The sequence below is a fragment of the Takifugu rubripes genome, chromosome 2 (genome assembly GCF_901000725.2).
Source record: "Takifugu rubripes chromosome 2, fTakRub1.2, whole genome shotgun sequence".
NCBI classification, from domain to species: domain Eukaryota; kingdom Metazoa; phylum Chordata; class Actinopteri; order Tetraodontiformes; family Tetraodontidae; genus Takifugu; species Takifugu rubripes.
In genome coordinates, this window is record NC_042286.1 from 15,573,007 (window position 1) to 15,588,077 (window position 15,071).

Sequence of the window (15,071 nt, forward strand, 5' to 3'; positions counted from 1 at the left end):
CTGCATGCAGGAAAATCCAAAGTGCTGCATGTTCAGATGATCATTAGATTTTTTTTTTCATTGCTCAAAAACAAGTCTAGAAAGGTTAAAGCTCAAGGTCATCTTTAAAGGTGGGAACACAACACTGTCACTCAAACAAAGCTACAGAAGAGTCGTTTATTCCTTCACTGGGACGACTGGCGGCATCGGTCTCATTAGCACTGATGGAAATGGAGGAACTGGGATGAGGGAACACGTCGCTTAAAATAAGGCTCCATTTGCTGCATCTCCAGTCGAACAACAGACTTTTGGCACCCTGAATTCAATACTGTTTTACAGACATTCCACTTCTCCCTTCCTTCACACAACTGCAACTCATTAGGAAACCAGGAGTATGGAATCAAATTATGGGATAATAATTTCATCTGTGTTTATTAAAACACTGACGCCGGACACAAATCACCCGTCTCAACAAAGTCCTTCGACTCCGACCGATGTCCATCAAGAGTTGTGCTGCTCCATAAACAGCAAACATTTGACGGGACCATTTTCTACAGATTAACAGTAATTTGAGGCAAATTTGAAGCAAGGCTCTTCGTTAAGACAATTCTTTACCGTTTGCTAATATACGGCCTTCATTAGTTCCACTCCTTTTTGAAGAACTTTTATCAGACATGGACAGCAGATGAAATGGTGGCGGACTTGTCCTGGTGTCCACCGTCCAGACACCAACTCAGCAGCCGGTCTGGAGCGCCGAGGTGAAAGCAGGAACAACCTTCAGCTCATTCTCCTCAACAAAAGCTAAGAAATCTTTTCACATCTTCTTCAGTGAAGTGAATGACGAGTGTAATAAGACACATTCAGGTACTTTCATTGGAACTGACGAACCAGTTTTTAACTAAGATGGACGAGAGCCAGAGTGACACTGAGCTCCGGGGGTGACGGCTCCTGTTTTAGAGTGAGAGTGGGGGGGGGGGGGCAGATGTGCTGGGGGTCTGTACGGAAAAGTCTGCTCCATGTGGAGTTCTACATTTGGCTCAGGAAATGAGCACGGCCGTTGTCCTCCAGGCGGCGGGTCAGGATTTCGCAGCCAGTCTCCGTGACCAGTAGAGTGTGTTCGAACTGGGCCGAGCGCTTCCCGTCCCTGGTCACCGCCGTCCAGCCGTCGGGCCACGTCTCATCCTGCCAGCCGCCTGCAACAGTACAGCCAACGGATCAAATAACCACATGACCTCAATGATGGCGGCACCGCTGCTGCTGCCCTTTACCTTCACATATCATTGGCTCGATGGTGAACACGTGACCGGGCTTCATGACTCCAACGGCTTTGTTTTCTGAGAGATAAATGGCACAGACGTCAGTTTGGAGGGTTAGGGTTAGTTAGGGTTAGGGTTAGAGAGGGTTAGGGTTAGAGAGGGTTAGGGTTAGCTGGGTTAGGGTTAGCTGAGTTAGGGTTAGAGAGGGTTAGGGTTAGCTGGGTTAGGGTGAGCTGGGTTAGGGTTAGAGAGGGTTAGGGTTAGGTGGGTGAGCTGGGTTAGGGTTAGAGAGGGTTAGGGTTAGGTGGGTTAGCTGGGTTAGGGTTAGAGAGGGTTAGCTGGGTTAGGGTTAGAGAGGGTTAGGGTTAGGTGGGTTAGGGTTAGAGAGGGTTAGCTGGGTTAGGGTTAGAGAGGGTTGGGGTTAGAGAGGGTTAGCTGGGTTAGAGAGGGTTGGGGTTAGAGAGGGTTAGCTGGGTTAGAGAGGGTTAGGGTTAGCTGGGTTAGAGAGGGTTAGGGTTAGCTGGGTTAGGGTTAGCTGGGTTAGGGTTAGAGAGGGTTAGGGTTAGCTGGGTTAGGGTTAGCTGGGTTAGGGTTAGAGAGGGTTAGGGTTAGCTGGGTTAGGGTTAGAGAGGGTTAGGGTTAGCTGGGTTAGGGTTAGAGAGGGTTAGCTGGGTTAGGGTTAGAGTTAGCTGGGTTAGGGTTAGAGAGGGTTAGGGTTAGCTGGGTTATGGTTAGCTGGGTTAGGGTTAGAGAGGGTTAGGGTTAGCTGGGTTAGGGTTAGCTGGGTTAGGGTTAGAGAGGGTTAGGGTTAGCTGGGTTAGGGTTTGCTGGTAAATGGCTGGTAAACCTCAACTCACTGGCATAATGGGGGACATTCGGAGCTGTGTGGAAGAGCCGGTGGATGCCGTGGCCGCAGTAGCTCCGCACAACAGAGAAGCTGCTGGCCTGGGCATGCTTCTGGATGATGTTTCCTAATTCTCTGTAACGAACACCGGGCTTGACTGTTGAAGAGATGGTAATGAAGAGAGTCAAGAGGGCAAGATTGAATGATCTCTGCATTGAGTTCATGCTACTTTTAATCCAGGTTAGGTCCAAAACATCAGAATGCTGAGCAACAGAGGGTCTAATGCATCAAAACCTGTTTACATGTCCGACACATCTGAAATTTTGATAACTTATTTTAAAAGAGTGAAAATAAACCATTCAACCATTCTTAACCTGTCTAATGGCAGCGCCATCTGGTGGACAAAACACATGACAGCAGCTTAGTTTCCAAAAGAAATCGAGCACATCTCTGGAGTGACAATTACCTGTTTTCTCACACAGCAGCCATACGGAGTAAAAGTACCGTGGTGATCATTGTACAGGGAACATCTCTGACATTCCTACCAGAGTCGATGGCTTGCATGAGGCATTCGTATGTTGTCTGAACCAGCTTCTTTGCTTCTTCATCCACATCTCCAACAAAGAACGTTTCATTGAGGTCTCCATGGAAGCCATTGTGGTAGACCGTGATGTCAACTGCGTGAACAATGAAAGCGCTGATGTAACGTGTCACATTGACTCTGAACACAGGTCTGGATGATGATTAGAGAGTTTATTTTTCCACGTTGGCCCAGTCATCAGGCTTCGTCAAATTTGACTAAAAACTGGGAAGTGTACCATTGAGGATGTCTCCCTCCTGCAGGAGTCTTCTGTCTGGGATTCCGTGGCAGATGACCTCATTGACCGATGTACAGCACGATTTGGGAAAGTTATAATAGTTGAGGGGGGAGGGGTAACAGTTCCTCGCTGTACAGGCCTGAAAATGCAAGGCATGCTGGGTAAAGACACATTATTGACTCCTTCATAGTGAAGACGTGTCGGTCACAGTGTGTCAGATCAGTATGCCTGTGATATTTTAGACAAGCTAACCGCAGTTGGACTGTCTGACAGCAGGGGGCGCTGAAACACCTCAGTTGTCAATAGCATCTTAATAAGTCTGTCATGGTTGGTTGGTTTTGCACTGCAGGAGATTCCACTGACATTCATGTGACTAACTCAAAGAAAATAGTGATTGCAAAAGGATAAATACCAGATGAACAGCGTGGTCAATCTCCTCTGTCGTGGTACCCGGCTTCACCATCATGGCTGCGATATCCAGAACCTCTCGAGCCAACTGCAAACCACATCAGAATCAACACAGAGGCTGCAAAGTCTTCACCAGCTCAAGGAATCCTCACCTTGCAAACGACCCTCATTCCTTCGATGTCGTCGGCAGACAGGGTCTTGATCTGTGACGTCCCCTTTAGGAACTGCTCGGACTCGGATATCCCTGAGGGAAGGACAGATCATCTTAGACCTGGATACCCACCGCTACTCCAAACACAGCAGCAGCTGACTGGACTGCTGAATGTGCTCTTCAAAGAAATGAATTTTGATTAGGTGACACTGAACCAGCTGGCAGGGAGGAAGCGGGAGGTGTCGCGACCTGTACTGGAGACATTTCTGATGAGAAATATAACACAAGCTAATCTTGGCTTTGTTACAGCGTCTCAACACGTTTCATTGCCCGGCTTCGCTTGTGCTTTAAAAGACACACGTGGAATCTGTCTTTGACGGTAGATTCCGTCTCACCCTAACCCTCCAGCAGAAGCAGCCAGCCATGCTGTTAGCAGCAGCTTCTGGGGTGGCCGCTGAGCTGACGCTGCTAATGCTAACAGTGCTGGTGAAGATGTATGACGTAGGATGAAACCAAGATAAAGTAGCTAAGCGCAGGGGTTTAGAACTAGTTTTGCCAAAGGTTTTTTATTTTTTATTTAGTAACATAACAGGAGCACGCCACGAACCTGAGCAGTTGCCTAGCAACACAGACTTTCCAAAGGGCTGTATGAAACCTGTGTGGAACCATCATTTTCACTTTTACTCTGATGGTGCTGCTTAAAAAAACCCAGCGTATGAACAAATTTACTGCAGAGCATTAGACTTGTGATCTGAAACAAGCAGCTGTGTGACCATAAAACATGAACCTGGAACAAATGCATCTGGGCCCCTAAAGAGACAGTAACCATGACGACACGGGGATAGATCTATGCACTCAGATGACTTGGATAGTGAGGTTGCCATGGCTGCACAATAAAAGACTAGCCCAGAGAAACAGACATAAACCAGCTTACTATTGTAGGCAAGCCTAACCCTAACCCTCTAACCCTAACCCAACCCTCTAACCTTAACCCCTAACCAACCCTAACCCTCTAACCCTAACCCACTAACCCCTAACCCTCTAACCCTAACCAGCTTACTATTGTAGGCAAGCCTAACCCTAACCCTCTAACCCTAACCCTCTAACCTTAACCCCTAACCAACCCTAACCCTAACTCTCTAACCCTAACCCAACCCTCTAACCTTAACCCCTAACCAACCCTAACTCTCTAACCCTAACCCTCTAACCCTAACCCAACCCTCTAACCTTAACCCCTAACCAACCCTAACTCTCTAACCCTAACCCTAACCCAACCCTCTAACCTTAACCCCTAACCAACCCTAACTCTCTAACCCAGTGCTTCTCAATTATTTTCTGTTACGCCCCCCCTAGGAAGAAGAAAACATTTTTCGCCCCCCCCCCCCATGACTATAATTAGTATCATTTGTCTATGAAATTGTTATAAGTACACCTCTGCATAACATTGTATCCTTATTAATATTAAAGAAAACAAAAAAAGAAAGAAATATAGACCAAAGCGGGATGATTGTTGCCAATATTTGGCACGTTTTTGCCGAAAAAACTCAAGCGGCTGATCAGCGTGACTGGGGTGTAATGTCTTTAAGTGAGGGTTAGGGTTAACCAGGGTTAGGGTTAACCAGGGTTAGGGTTATCAGCGTGACTGGGGTGTAATGTCTTTAAGTGAGGGTTAGGGTTAACCAGGGTTAGGGTTAACCAGGGTTAGGGTTATCAGCGTGCCTGGGGTGTAATGTCTTTAAGTGAGGCCTTCATTTATTTGGCTTCATGCTGTCCTGCCAACATTTTTAGACACAGTAAACACACCGGTCTTTCCTCGTCTCCCACCGTAGTCGCAGTGAAGCCAAGCGCTATAAATGCTTCGTCATATTTCCTCGTCTGAGCTTTCGGGAGACTTTCGTATGTCTCATTATCTCCGTCTCTCTCCGCCTTTCTTTCTATCACTGTTAAGTATTTTTTCATGCTGTCTCTTGGTGGTTTGTTCACTGCACTTCCTATCTCTTGCTCTGTGGTGTGTGCGCGCGGGATGTGCAATTACGGTACACTTTATTCTAGTACGGAAACAAAAAACATGTTCTCCGGGGTCACACGCGCCCCCCTGGCATCGCAACCCTAACCCTAACCCTAGCCCCACTATTTGAGAAGCACTGCTCTAACCCTAACCCACTAACCCTAAACCTAACCCTCTAACCCTAACCACTAACTCTAACCCTAACCACTAACCCTAACTCTCTAACTCTCTAACCCCTAACCATAAACCCAAACCTTAATCAATAAAGCTGGTAACTCTGGTAACAACTGTGGATGTAAATTCAACCACACCAATTTTGACTGATCACCATATTGGAGTCATCTGGAGGATTGTTGCCATGACGGCCATTAGTCCAGTTGGATGTTAGTAGGCTAAACATCTGACTGGTTAGTCTCCTGATGTGATACAGGACAGAAGTGGTAGAACAAGACAGAGACGGAGGGGGGGGGGGACAAGGGAGAGGGAGGGAGGGAGAGAGAGGGAGGGAGGGAGGGAAGGGAGGGAGAGAGAGAGAAGGAGAGAGGGAGTTCCCTCTGGTTACCTTGTCCCTAGCTTAGCTTGCTAGCCAGCCATGTCCCAGACAGGAGTTCCCTCTGGTTACCTTGTCCCTAGCTTAGCTTGCTAGCCAGCCATGTCCCAGACAGGAGTTCCCTCTGGTTACCTTGTCCCTAGCTTAGCTTGCTAGCTAGCCAGCCTGATAATGTCTTCTTCCCTTTCTACCCAAAGATGCTCAGTTTCCAATAGGCTGGTTTACGTTCTTTTTCTGGGTCAGCGTTGCTATTCAGGAGGAGCCGTGTGTGTTTGGCTCATCAGCCCTTATGCTAAAATGCTAAATTGATCACACGGGTACCTCTGGGATGATCAGCATAGTCGGGTCTCTGGATGTCGCTGGGCACAGGCCTCATTGGAGTCTACAAGAAGGTGAAGAATTAAATGATTCAATTCAAGCTGGTAATAAAAGAGGGATTTACGAGGACGTACCAACGGGTAGTGAGGACGTAATCTTCCCGTGTAGCGGTAGCCTGGCCACGGATCGGTGGTCATGTCCCGCTCCAGACAGTTCTTAGACTCATTCTGGTTCTTTTCTTCCTCTGACAAAACACAGAAACAGTCCTGACACCACCGGACCCATTCACAATCATCCCAACGTGCTCCTCGGAGGTTCCAGCCAGACTCCCGTCCCCACGGAGCCTCCGTGAAGGTGATACCTACTTGCTTTTTTGTGTAGCAACTTGTGAGATGCCCAGCTTCCTTTGAAACATTCCTGAAAATGGAAACAAAGATGCTCAAACATTCTGGCCCTGATTTGGCTCGATAAAATACAGAAGAACAAACTCTTCACAAATGAAAGGGACTGAATGAGTGTTGCACAAATACACCCAACCAAGAAATGTACAAAAGAGCTGACAGTTGGTGACAGTCGGCGGGAGTCGGCGAGAGTCGGTGCTGAACACCGGCGAATCAGCTGGAAATCAGTTTTAAAGAGACACATTTTTGATTAAAGTCGGATCGACGTCCCATAATTAAACATCATGACACCAAGGTGAGCCTTGCCTTCATTATCTCAGTAATACTTTACTTTTAAATTTCAGGACGTCGCATTAGAAAGCACTTTCTACACACAGACTTTGCTGTTATTAGGGAACTTGGTACTAAAACCTTTACTTCTTACGGTTGCATCACAAGCTAACCACGCAACAGTTAGCTAGCCGGGTTTGCTCGGCCTGCTCGTCACAAACATCCATGTTTGCAGACACGGCTTCAATGATTCGTGCACGTTTGTAGAACATTCCAGGGCGAGGAAGCATCTGTTGCCGCAGAGCGAATGTATTATTAGAGCTTTACCAAACTCGCCCAGCTAGCATGGCAGCTAGCATGACAGCTAGCAGCTCAGCGATGACAGGGCCCCAACTGGGGGCTCGAGCGACCTTTAAGGCGGCTACTGTGCAAAAACCAGCGGTACCTGAGAACAGAAGTAGGAGCCTTGGATGCCCAGCTTGATACACGTGGGACACTGCAGTTTGGCGTCCCTGCTGCAGCCTTCTGTCTCACACTCCCGTCGAGCTTCGGTGCTCGCCATGCCGCCGTCGGGAGGGTGCTGCCGGCCAGTGACGCCACACGGCGCATGTGCACCGCGGGCCCGTCACATTGCGCAGTTCGGTCCAATGAACAGAAACTTTTCTTGCTTCCACAGATTTGTAAGATGGCGACCGCCGAACCGGTGAGTACTTGTATATTCAAACTTTTTCACTGTTTCTGTAATCACAGGCCGACCATCCGCAATGACTGGAGGCACCAGTCACCGATATAATATTCACATTTTCAGCTTTCACTAGTTTTAAGTTTGCCTTCTTTTGCCGCGGCTTACGCGTGTCAGAGGAATGTTGGTGAATGGAGAACTAAGTTCCAGGCTGACACCATGACCAACCGGAATGCCGTTAACCTTTGCGGGGACAGTCGCTCCAAGTCCTCCTACAAAAGTTCCCAAAGGTTGATTCATCGTAGTTTGTAATCCAACGTGCCCATCTTGATGCCATTTATTATGCATCGCTATTGTTGTTATCTTCTTATCTATACGTTTGGCGAGTAAAACAGCCCGTTAAAAACAAAAGCATATCTAATTTGTCATGATTCATATTGCTCCCTGCTGACCTTTAATGTTAGCCGGTTGCTAGCTAACGCTTGTGAAGCGGCTTGACTGTTCACAAGAATCACTGTAAAAATACATGCTGGATTCAGGGGATTGCTTTGTTTGTTTGTTTGTTAGCATTGTGGAACTTAGAACCGGTTGTTTGTTCTGACTGGATAGAGATGTAGTTGATAAATAGCTTCAGAACAAATGCAGCCACGCGTGACTACAAATGAGTAAAAGTTAGTCTCAATAGCCAGTCGCGTTAGCTAATGATAGCAGTTTAGTCAGCTAGCAAATATTAGCTTCACGTCACAAGCAAATATGGTCCAGATGTTCTGTCGTATAACACGGGTACAACCTTTTACCTTTGAAGTTCACGCTTTTTTTATTATTCTACAGTATATTGTTATTTCTTGTGTGAAAAGGAAGTCTGTTTTCTGTCAAACCTTAGGCTTTCACTTTCCCAGTATTAGCACATTCTGTTCTTCGTTCCTCCGTGGGGCTTTTAGACCACAATTAGGAAGCATGTTGCCCCCCTGATAGTGATGTTATTTGTAGGAACCCAGCCCAAATCTCTCCCAACCTGAGGAAGAAGAAACTGGAGAGACTGGCCAAGAGTTGGTGAGACCAGATCCCTACATCAAACACCCTCTCCAAAACAGGTTAGTGGATCCTGCACGATAGAAGGGTTAGGGTTAGTTAGGGTTAGAGGTAAGTTAAACGATCAGGGTGCAGACCAAGCAGTGAAGGATGAGCAGGTGCACATGAGCAGACTGGAATCGTGGAATCCAAATGGTTTGATTCTACCCGTGTGGCAGTTGTGGACGGGTAGTTAAGTGTGACATGGACATTGTCAGGTTAATGGTTAATGGCGGGGATGCCGCTAGTGTTGCTGTAATGTAGCCTGGTTGGCCTAACCCTAACCCTTGAGAGGGTGTACAGATTGCTCACTGTCATCGGGGTCACCTGCTGTGCCACCGTCATTTTGACTAGTATGCAGGTAGTAACCCTAACCCATCTGTCCTGGTTTTAGCGGGTGGTGCTGGAATGTAACAGCCCCCTGCTTGATTTGCACAACATGAATGATGGCAGACTTGATTCATTTGTGCCTGCCTGCCTTTGTTCACCTCATTTGAAGGCAAATGTCTTCTCTTTCCTCCCAACAGATGGTCTCTGTGGTTCTTCAAGAATGACAAGAGCAAAACATGGCAGGCAAACCTGCGGCTCATCTCTAAATTTGACACCGTTGAAGATTTTTGGGCGTAAGGAGCAATAAATCTGACAAGTCCTAGGAAGCAGCAAACCATTCAGCAGTTTTTTTCCATTCTGTTCATGCGGTGCTTCGTTTATTTTAGCCTCTACAACCACATTCAGTTGTCGAGCAACCTCATGTCGGGCTGCGATTACTCTCTCTTTAAGGTGAGTCCAGAGTTCTTATTCACTCAAAGATAAATCTCTTCTTTTGGGTTGCTGTGAGAGATGAAATCCCAAAGGAAACCGTTTCTCTTGGAGCTTCCTCTGGTCCCGATTCTCTTTTTGTTCTTGGGGATGTGCAGATAAATCAGCTGCTTCAGTGCTAAGCTAACGCAGATAAGCAAAGGTGTCTCAGAAGTAATGTTTCATTCAATTCACGGGTTTTAACCCTTTTTATGAAGCCATTCCCCACATCTGAGATATACTTTACTTAAGTTCACAATCAAAGCGGACCTTAATGACTCACACAAACCCTTCGTTTTGCCTGCTGCGTCACCACGGTAACATACGCTGCTAAAGACATACAGCTTTGTGGGACGAGGTTCTGATTTATTACTTTTCCATTTTGTCACTGTTTGGTTCCAATATTTATTTATTTTTAATTGAGTCATTAAACCACATGGATGATTATTAATATTACCAGGTGCTGTTCAAGCAGTCTTCCCATCATTCCACCTGGATTAGGCTTAGGGTTAGGGTTAGAGTTAGGTTAGGGTTAGAGGGTTAGAGGTTTAGGGAGCAGAGGGGTTAGGGTTAGTGGTTAGAGTTAGGGTTAGGGAGCAGAGGGGTTAGGGTTAGGGGTTAGAGTTGGGTTAGGGTTAGAGGGTTAGGGAGCAGAGGGGTTAGGGGTTAGGTTTAGGGAGCAGAGGGGTTAGGGTTAGAGGGGTTAGGGAGCAGAGGGGTTAGGGTTAGGGAGCAGAGGGGTTAGTGGTTAGGGTTAGGGAGCAGAGGGGTTAGTGGTTAGAGTTAGGGTTAGGGAGCAGAGGGGTTAGGTTTAGGGAGCAGAGGGGTTAGTGGTTAGAGTTAGGGTTAGGGAGCAGAGGGGTTAGGTTTAGGGAGCAGAGGGGGTTAGGGTTAGAGGGTTAGGGAGCAGAGGGGTTAGGGTTAGAGGGTTAGACCTCAGTCATGCTAGTTCGGGTTAGGGGTTAGACCTCAGTCATGGGTCCCTAACCCTAACCCTCATTGAGGTCCCGCTCAGCTGCTTCTGCATTTGTCTTGACCCTTTGCATCCATGTTGTAGGATGAAATTGAGCCGATGTGGGAGGACGAGAGGAACAAGCGCGGCGGACGCTGGCTGATCACACTCAACAAGCAGCAGAGGAGATTCGACCTGGACCGCTTTTGGTTGGAGACTGTAGGTTTGATCACACCTCCTCAGCTCCTGACGTGAACTTTCCTGCTAATCTGAGGGCACAAGTGTTGAAGTGATGTCAGGTTTTTAACCCTGAAATTCAGAGCATCCTCACAACCCCGAGTCTAAAAGCTCCTGTTATATTCTGTTTATAGGCACTTCTGACTAGTTTTTGTGACACTAAATCAGTTGCAGACATGCTATTGTTCAAATTCTATATTAGGAAATGCTGTTATAGGGTGATTGGCATTTTTCATGTGGAATGTGCAAACTACAAAGCAGACCATGCTAAAAAAGGCTGACGAAGGTTAAACAACTGTGAGAATAGCTTTTGTACACTCGGTGGTGTTATTTTCCAACTAACCCAACCCTAGCTTAACCCTAACCCTTGAATGCAACACTTTGTCATCAAACCATGCAATGCAGGTTAGCAAAAAGACCAAATGGCTTCATATGAGCACAAACACATTAGGAGCCATTAAGCTTTAAAAAAGGCTCGATACCATCCATCTTTCCTTTGGTTGGTTTCCTTTCTGGCTGATGACCAACTGTTTTGCAGCTCCTGTGTTTGGTCGGTGAGGCCTTTGATGACTACAGCGACGATGTGTGTGGAGCCGTGGTCAATGTCCGTGCGAAAGGAGATAAAATAGCCATCTGGACAGCAAACTACGAGAACCGGGACGCTGTGACGCACATCGGGTGAGACGTCTTTCCGTTTGCCGTAAACCCGTAAAGCCCGCTGTGATGCTAACCCTAACCCTTTTCCAGGAGAGTTTACAAGGAACGCCTGGGCCTTCCCATGAAGATGACAATTGGCTACCAGTGTCACGCCGACACGGCCACAAAGAGCGGCTCCACCACCAAGAACAAATATGTGGTTTAAAGCGTGCCAACGTGCCTCTTCCCTTTCCTCGTCTTATTTGTTGCCGGTGCATATTGTTTACTCTGCGGAAAGCAATCTGGAGGACGCAGCGGTCCAGGACTTCATGCCAGGTGTTTCCAGAACCTTCCCGGGACATGAACAGGAAACGAGATCTTCCAAAACACTAACAATCAGAGGTATTAACATTGGAGGAGACATAGAGGGCGACATACTCTAGAAACCTCTTGCTTTTTTTAATTCAGGGAAGCTAAAAGTGCAAACAAAGTGTGTTCCTCCCATTTTCTACAGCGCCGTTTTGCTGAAATCCTAAATAACATTAAACTCTTTTAATTTATTATTGATTTGCCTGCATTTTATTAGATTAGACCTTTGTTTTATGCTTTGCCTTGAGCTGTTGCACGTTATCAAAATTTACAGTATTTCTTGATGCCTATTCATGAGTGTTAATATAATTATTAAAACATTTGTTTTGCAATTATTACGTCTCCCATGGTCACAGTTCTTCCAGCCTGTTAATGGTCCGCAGCCCCCCCACCATCAGCAGCAGTCCGACATTAGATCTCTGAAAACGTCGTTATAAAGAAAGAACGTGAAAAGGGGTTAGAGTCAGGGTTACATTGGAAGTGTTAGGGTTAGTAGGGTTAGGGTTACATTGGAAGGGTTAGGGTTAGTAGGGTTAGGGTTACATTGGAAGGGTTAGTAGGGTTAGGGTTACATTGGAAGGGTTAGGGTTAGTAGGGTTAGGGTTACATTGGAAGGGTTAGTAGGGTTAGGGTTACATTGGAAGGGTTAGGGTTAGTAGGGTTAGGGTTACATTGGAAGGGTTAGGGTTACATTGGAAGGGTTAGGGTTGGAGTGGTTAGGGTTACATTGGAAGGGTTAGGGTTAGTAGGGTTAGGGTTACATTGGAAGGGTTAGGGTTGGAGTGGTTAGGGTTACATTGGTAGGGTTAGGGTTACATTGGAGGGGTTAGGGTTAGTAGGGTTAGGGTTACATTGGAGGGGTTAGGGTTAGTAGGGTTGGGTTAGTAGGGTTAGGGTTACATTGGAGGGGTTAGGGTTAGTAGGGTTGGGTTAGGGTTACATTGGAGGGGTTAGGGTTAGTAGGGTTAGGATTACATTGGAAGGTTAGGGTTAGTAGGGTTAGGATTACATTGGAAGGGTTAGTAGGGTTGGGTTAGGGTTAGTAGGGTTAGGGTTACATTGGAAGGGTTAGTAGGGTTAGGGTTAGTAGGGTTAGGATTACATTGGAAGGTGAGCATTCTGGGTTGGTTGGCACCTTTGGAGAATGGGAATCCAGCACATCAAACGGCAGCACTTTTCCGAGGGAAGGGCTTCCACAGCAACATGTGGGAACTGACCCGGCCAAGCATGATGCCGATGTGGCGTCATGGCGACTGGGGTGTGGCCTGTGGTAGTGACCTTTAAAGGCCAGATCATCCATCATGTAAATCCGCAGCTAATTGATAAGTAAAATGCTAATTTATCCAATTCATCAGAGTTGGCCTCCCAGGTCATATGGCCGCCATGTGAGGTGTATTTTGATAATTGGTCAACTTTCAATACATTTGCCATATTTTTTCTTCCTCACTCGGCTCATCTGCCAACAAAATTCATTGAATTAGTTGTTCCTGAATGAAATCTGAACCTGGTAACTTCTTAATGAAATCTTATTGCTGCTGTCCGGTGTCGATGCTGTAGAATGCCAGACTTTGCTTCTGCCCACATTCAAGCACTTATCCAGTTTTAATGTTTCCTGTTATAAATAAAAAGACACCAAACTTCCCATTTTGTCCTGACAGGTCACCACAAGGCCACCGACACACTCACTTTATTAAGAGGGTGAGGAGAGGAGAGGGAGGAGGAGGAGAGGGAGGAGGAGGAGGGAGGAGGAGGAGAGGAGAGGGAGGAAGAGGAGGGGGGAGAGGAAAGGAGAGGAGAGGGAGAGGAGAGGGAGGAGAGGGAGGAGGAGGAGAGGAGAGGAGAGGAGAGGAGAGAGGCATAGTCATCCATCCATCCTCTTTCTGAATCTGAATCAGGGTCCCTGGAGCTGTGTGAGTCCATCCCAGCAGACCCTAGCAGGCCCCCAGTCCACCCATAGGGTCTGTTTAGGACTGCAGCAGGTCATGGAAGCACTGGAAGGAAACCCAGAGCTGAAATTAAACTTGAAACCTTCTTAGTTGGGGTTAGGCTATAGGGTTAGAAAATGTGCTAACCCTGAAGATGACATTGCCATTAATCAATCCTGTTGCTTGTGATGTACTTCATGGTTAACCTTATAATAAAGAGGGTAATTAGTTGTGGATTAGTAGAGACGGCAATCTAGACTATTCTCATATCTTGTTCCCTGATGTTGGAACAGCCTCCCGTCTGCTGTCAGAGCAGGGGCAACCCTCTCTTCCTTAGGGTTAGGGTTAAAAGCTCGTGAAGACACAGATCTTCTAACCCTAACCTTAACCTACCTGTTTCCAAGTGTAACTAACAACAACCAGAGCAGAGCTGGTTAAAATCCACCTAGGCGTGAGGGTCTGTCTTTTGTGTTATCATGTGTGTTATAGTAAAAGGCTTGAAATTATGTAGGCTGTATGGTGGAACGTGGGATTGACGAGCAGATTGGCGTTACCTCTGTGGTGATGCGGTTGGTGTCCTGGACTGTTGTAGTGAAGAAAGAGCTGAGTTGAGAGGGAAAGCTTCTCATTTACTGGTCAATGCTCCCTCTCACCAATGGTCATGAACCCTGGGCAATGACTGAAAGGACAAAAGGATGGAAGTTTCCCCCGCAGGGCGCTCCCTCAGGGACATAAGATGAGGAACTGAGGAGCTCGGGAGGAGCTCGCAGTAGAGCTACTTCACATCAAGATCCGTTTGACTGGAGCTGCTTACAAATCGGACCGAAAGAAATTGGCAAATTGGGTAATGAGGGAATAATGCTGGAAAAGTATCCACATTACAAATCAAAGACATGGATGGTGTATTTAGTAGGACGTGTGTTCCCAGCAGCTATAATTAGGACATTGTTGACGTAATGTACCCCTACAGGCTCAGGGGTCTAAAACAGACCATCCAAACCTTTTGAAGCTCATTTCTGTCACCCTGCCATTCTTTGTATGGCTGATAGTTTCCCCAGGCCGAGTTGAACTCATTTCTATACCATTAATATAAAAATCAATAATCAGAATTGATTAACCCAGATGAAATGAGCCAGAATTCAGTTCATATTTTAAGATGCTTATTAAAGTGATCAAACAAGGTGTAAAGCGACCGATCCAAACTCCCAGCACCCATCTGCTGCACGTGTCCTGGTTTTAACCAGGAAAATCATTTAAAAGGAATTTTTTAGGAAGTGCTATCTTACTCCTGAAGTGACTGAAAAATGTAAGACATTTCTTCCAACTTTTCTCTTCTACCTCTAATTTTATTGTCGACCATTTTATCAGAAATCATAAGTCAACACTTGAAAAAGTTAC

At 46.6% G+C, this 15,071-nt stretch overlaps 2 protein-coding genes across 3 annotated transcripts; one reads left to right on the forward strand and one right to left on the reverse strand.

Moving 5' to 3' along the window:
- Positions 1 to 85: 85 nt before the first annotated feature.
- Positions 86 to 7,596, reverse strand: LOC115247909 (methionine aminopeptidase 1). Its single transcript, XM_029830917.1, has 11 exons — positions 7,449 to 7,596; positions 6,698 to 6,749; positions 6,467 to 6,576; positions 6,336 to 6,396; positions 3,458 to 3,549; positions 3,310 to 3,393; positions 2,898 to 3,036; positions 2,625 to 2,756; positions 2,093 to 2,236; positions 1,248 to 1,313; positions 86 to 1,172 (listed from the first exon to the last, which is right to left on the reverse strand). Exons 1-11 carry the CDS (start codon positions 7,563 to 7,565, stop codon positions 1,006 to 1,008), a joined length of 1,164 nt encoding a protein of 387 aa, XP_029686777.1. The 5' UTR covers positions 7,566 to 7,596; the 3' UTR covers positions 86 to 1,005.
- On the forward strand, positions 7,578 to 12,083 carry LOC115247916 (eukaryotic translation initiation factor 4E-like). 2 transcript variants are annotated; one of them, XM_029830953.1, is made up of 7 exons: positions 7,578 to 7,706; positions 8,676 to 8,779; positions 9,284 to 9,379; positions 9,473 to 9,536; positions 10,612 to 10,725; positions 11,282 to 11,421; positions 11,491 to 12,083. In XM_029830953.1, exons 1-7 carry the CDS (start codon positions 7,611 to 7,613, stop codon positions 11,603 to 11,605), a joined length of 729 nt encoding a protein of 242 aa, XP_029686813.1. In that variant the 5' UTR covers positions 7,578 to 7,610; the 3' UTR covers positions 11,606 to 12,083. The 2 variants fall into 2 exon arrangements, with proteins under 2 accessions (XP_029686813.1, XP_029686808.1); XM_029830948.1 differs by lacking the exon at positions 7,578 to 7,706 and adding an exon at positions 8,424 to 8,468.
- Positions 12,084 to 15,071: the final 2,988 nt, after the last annotated feature.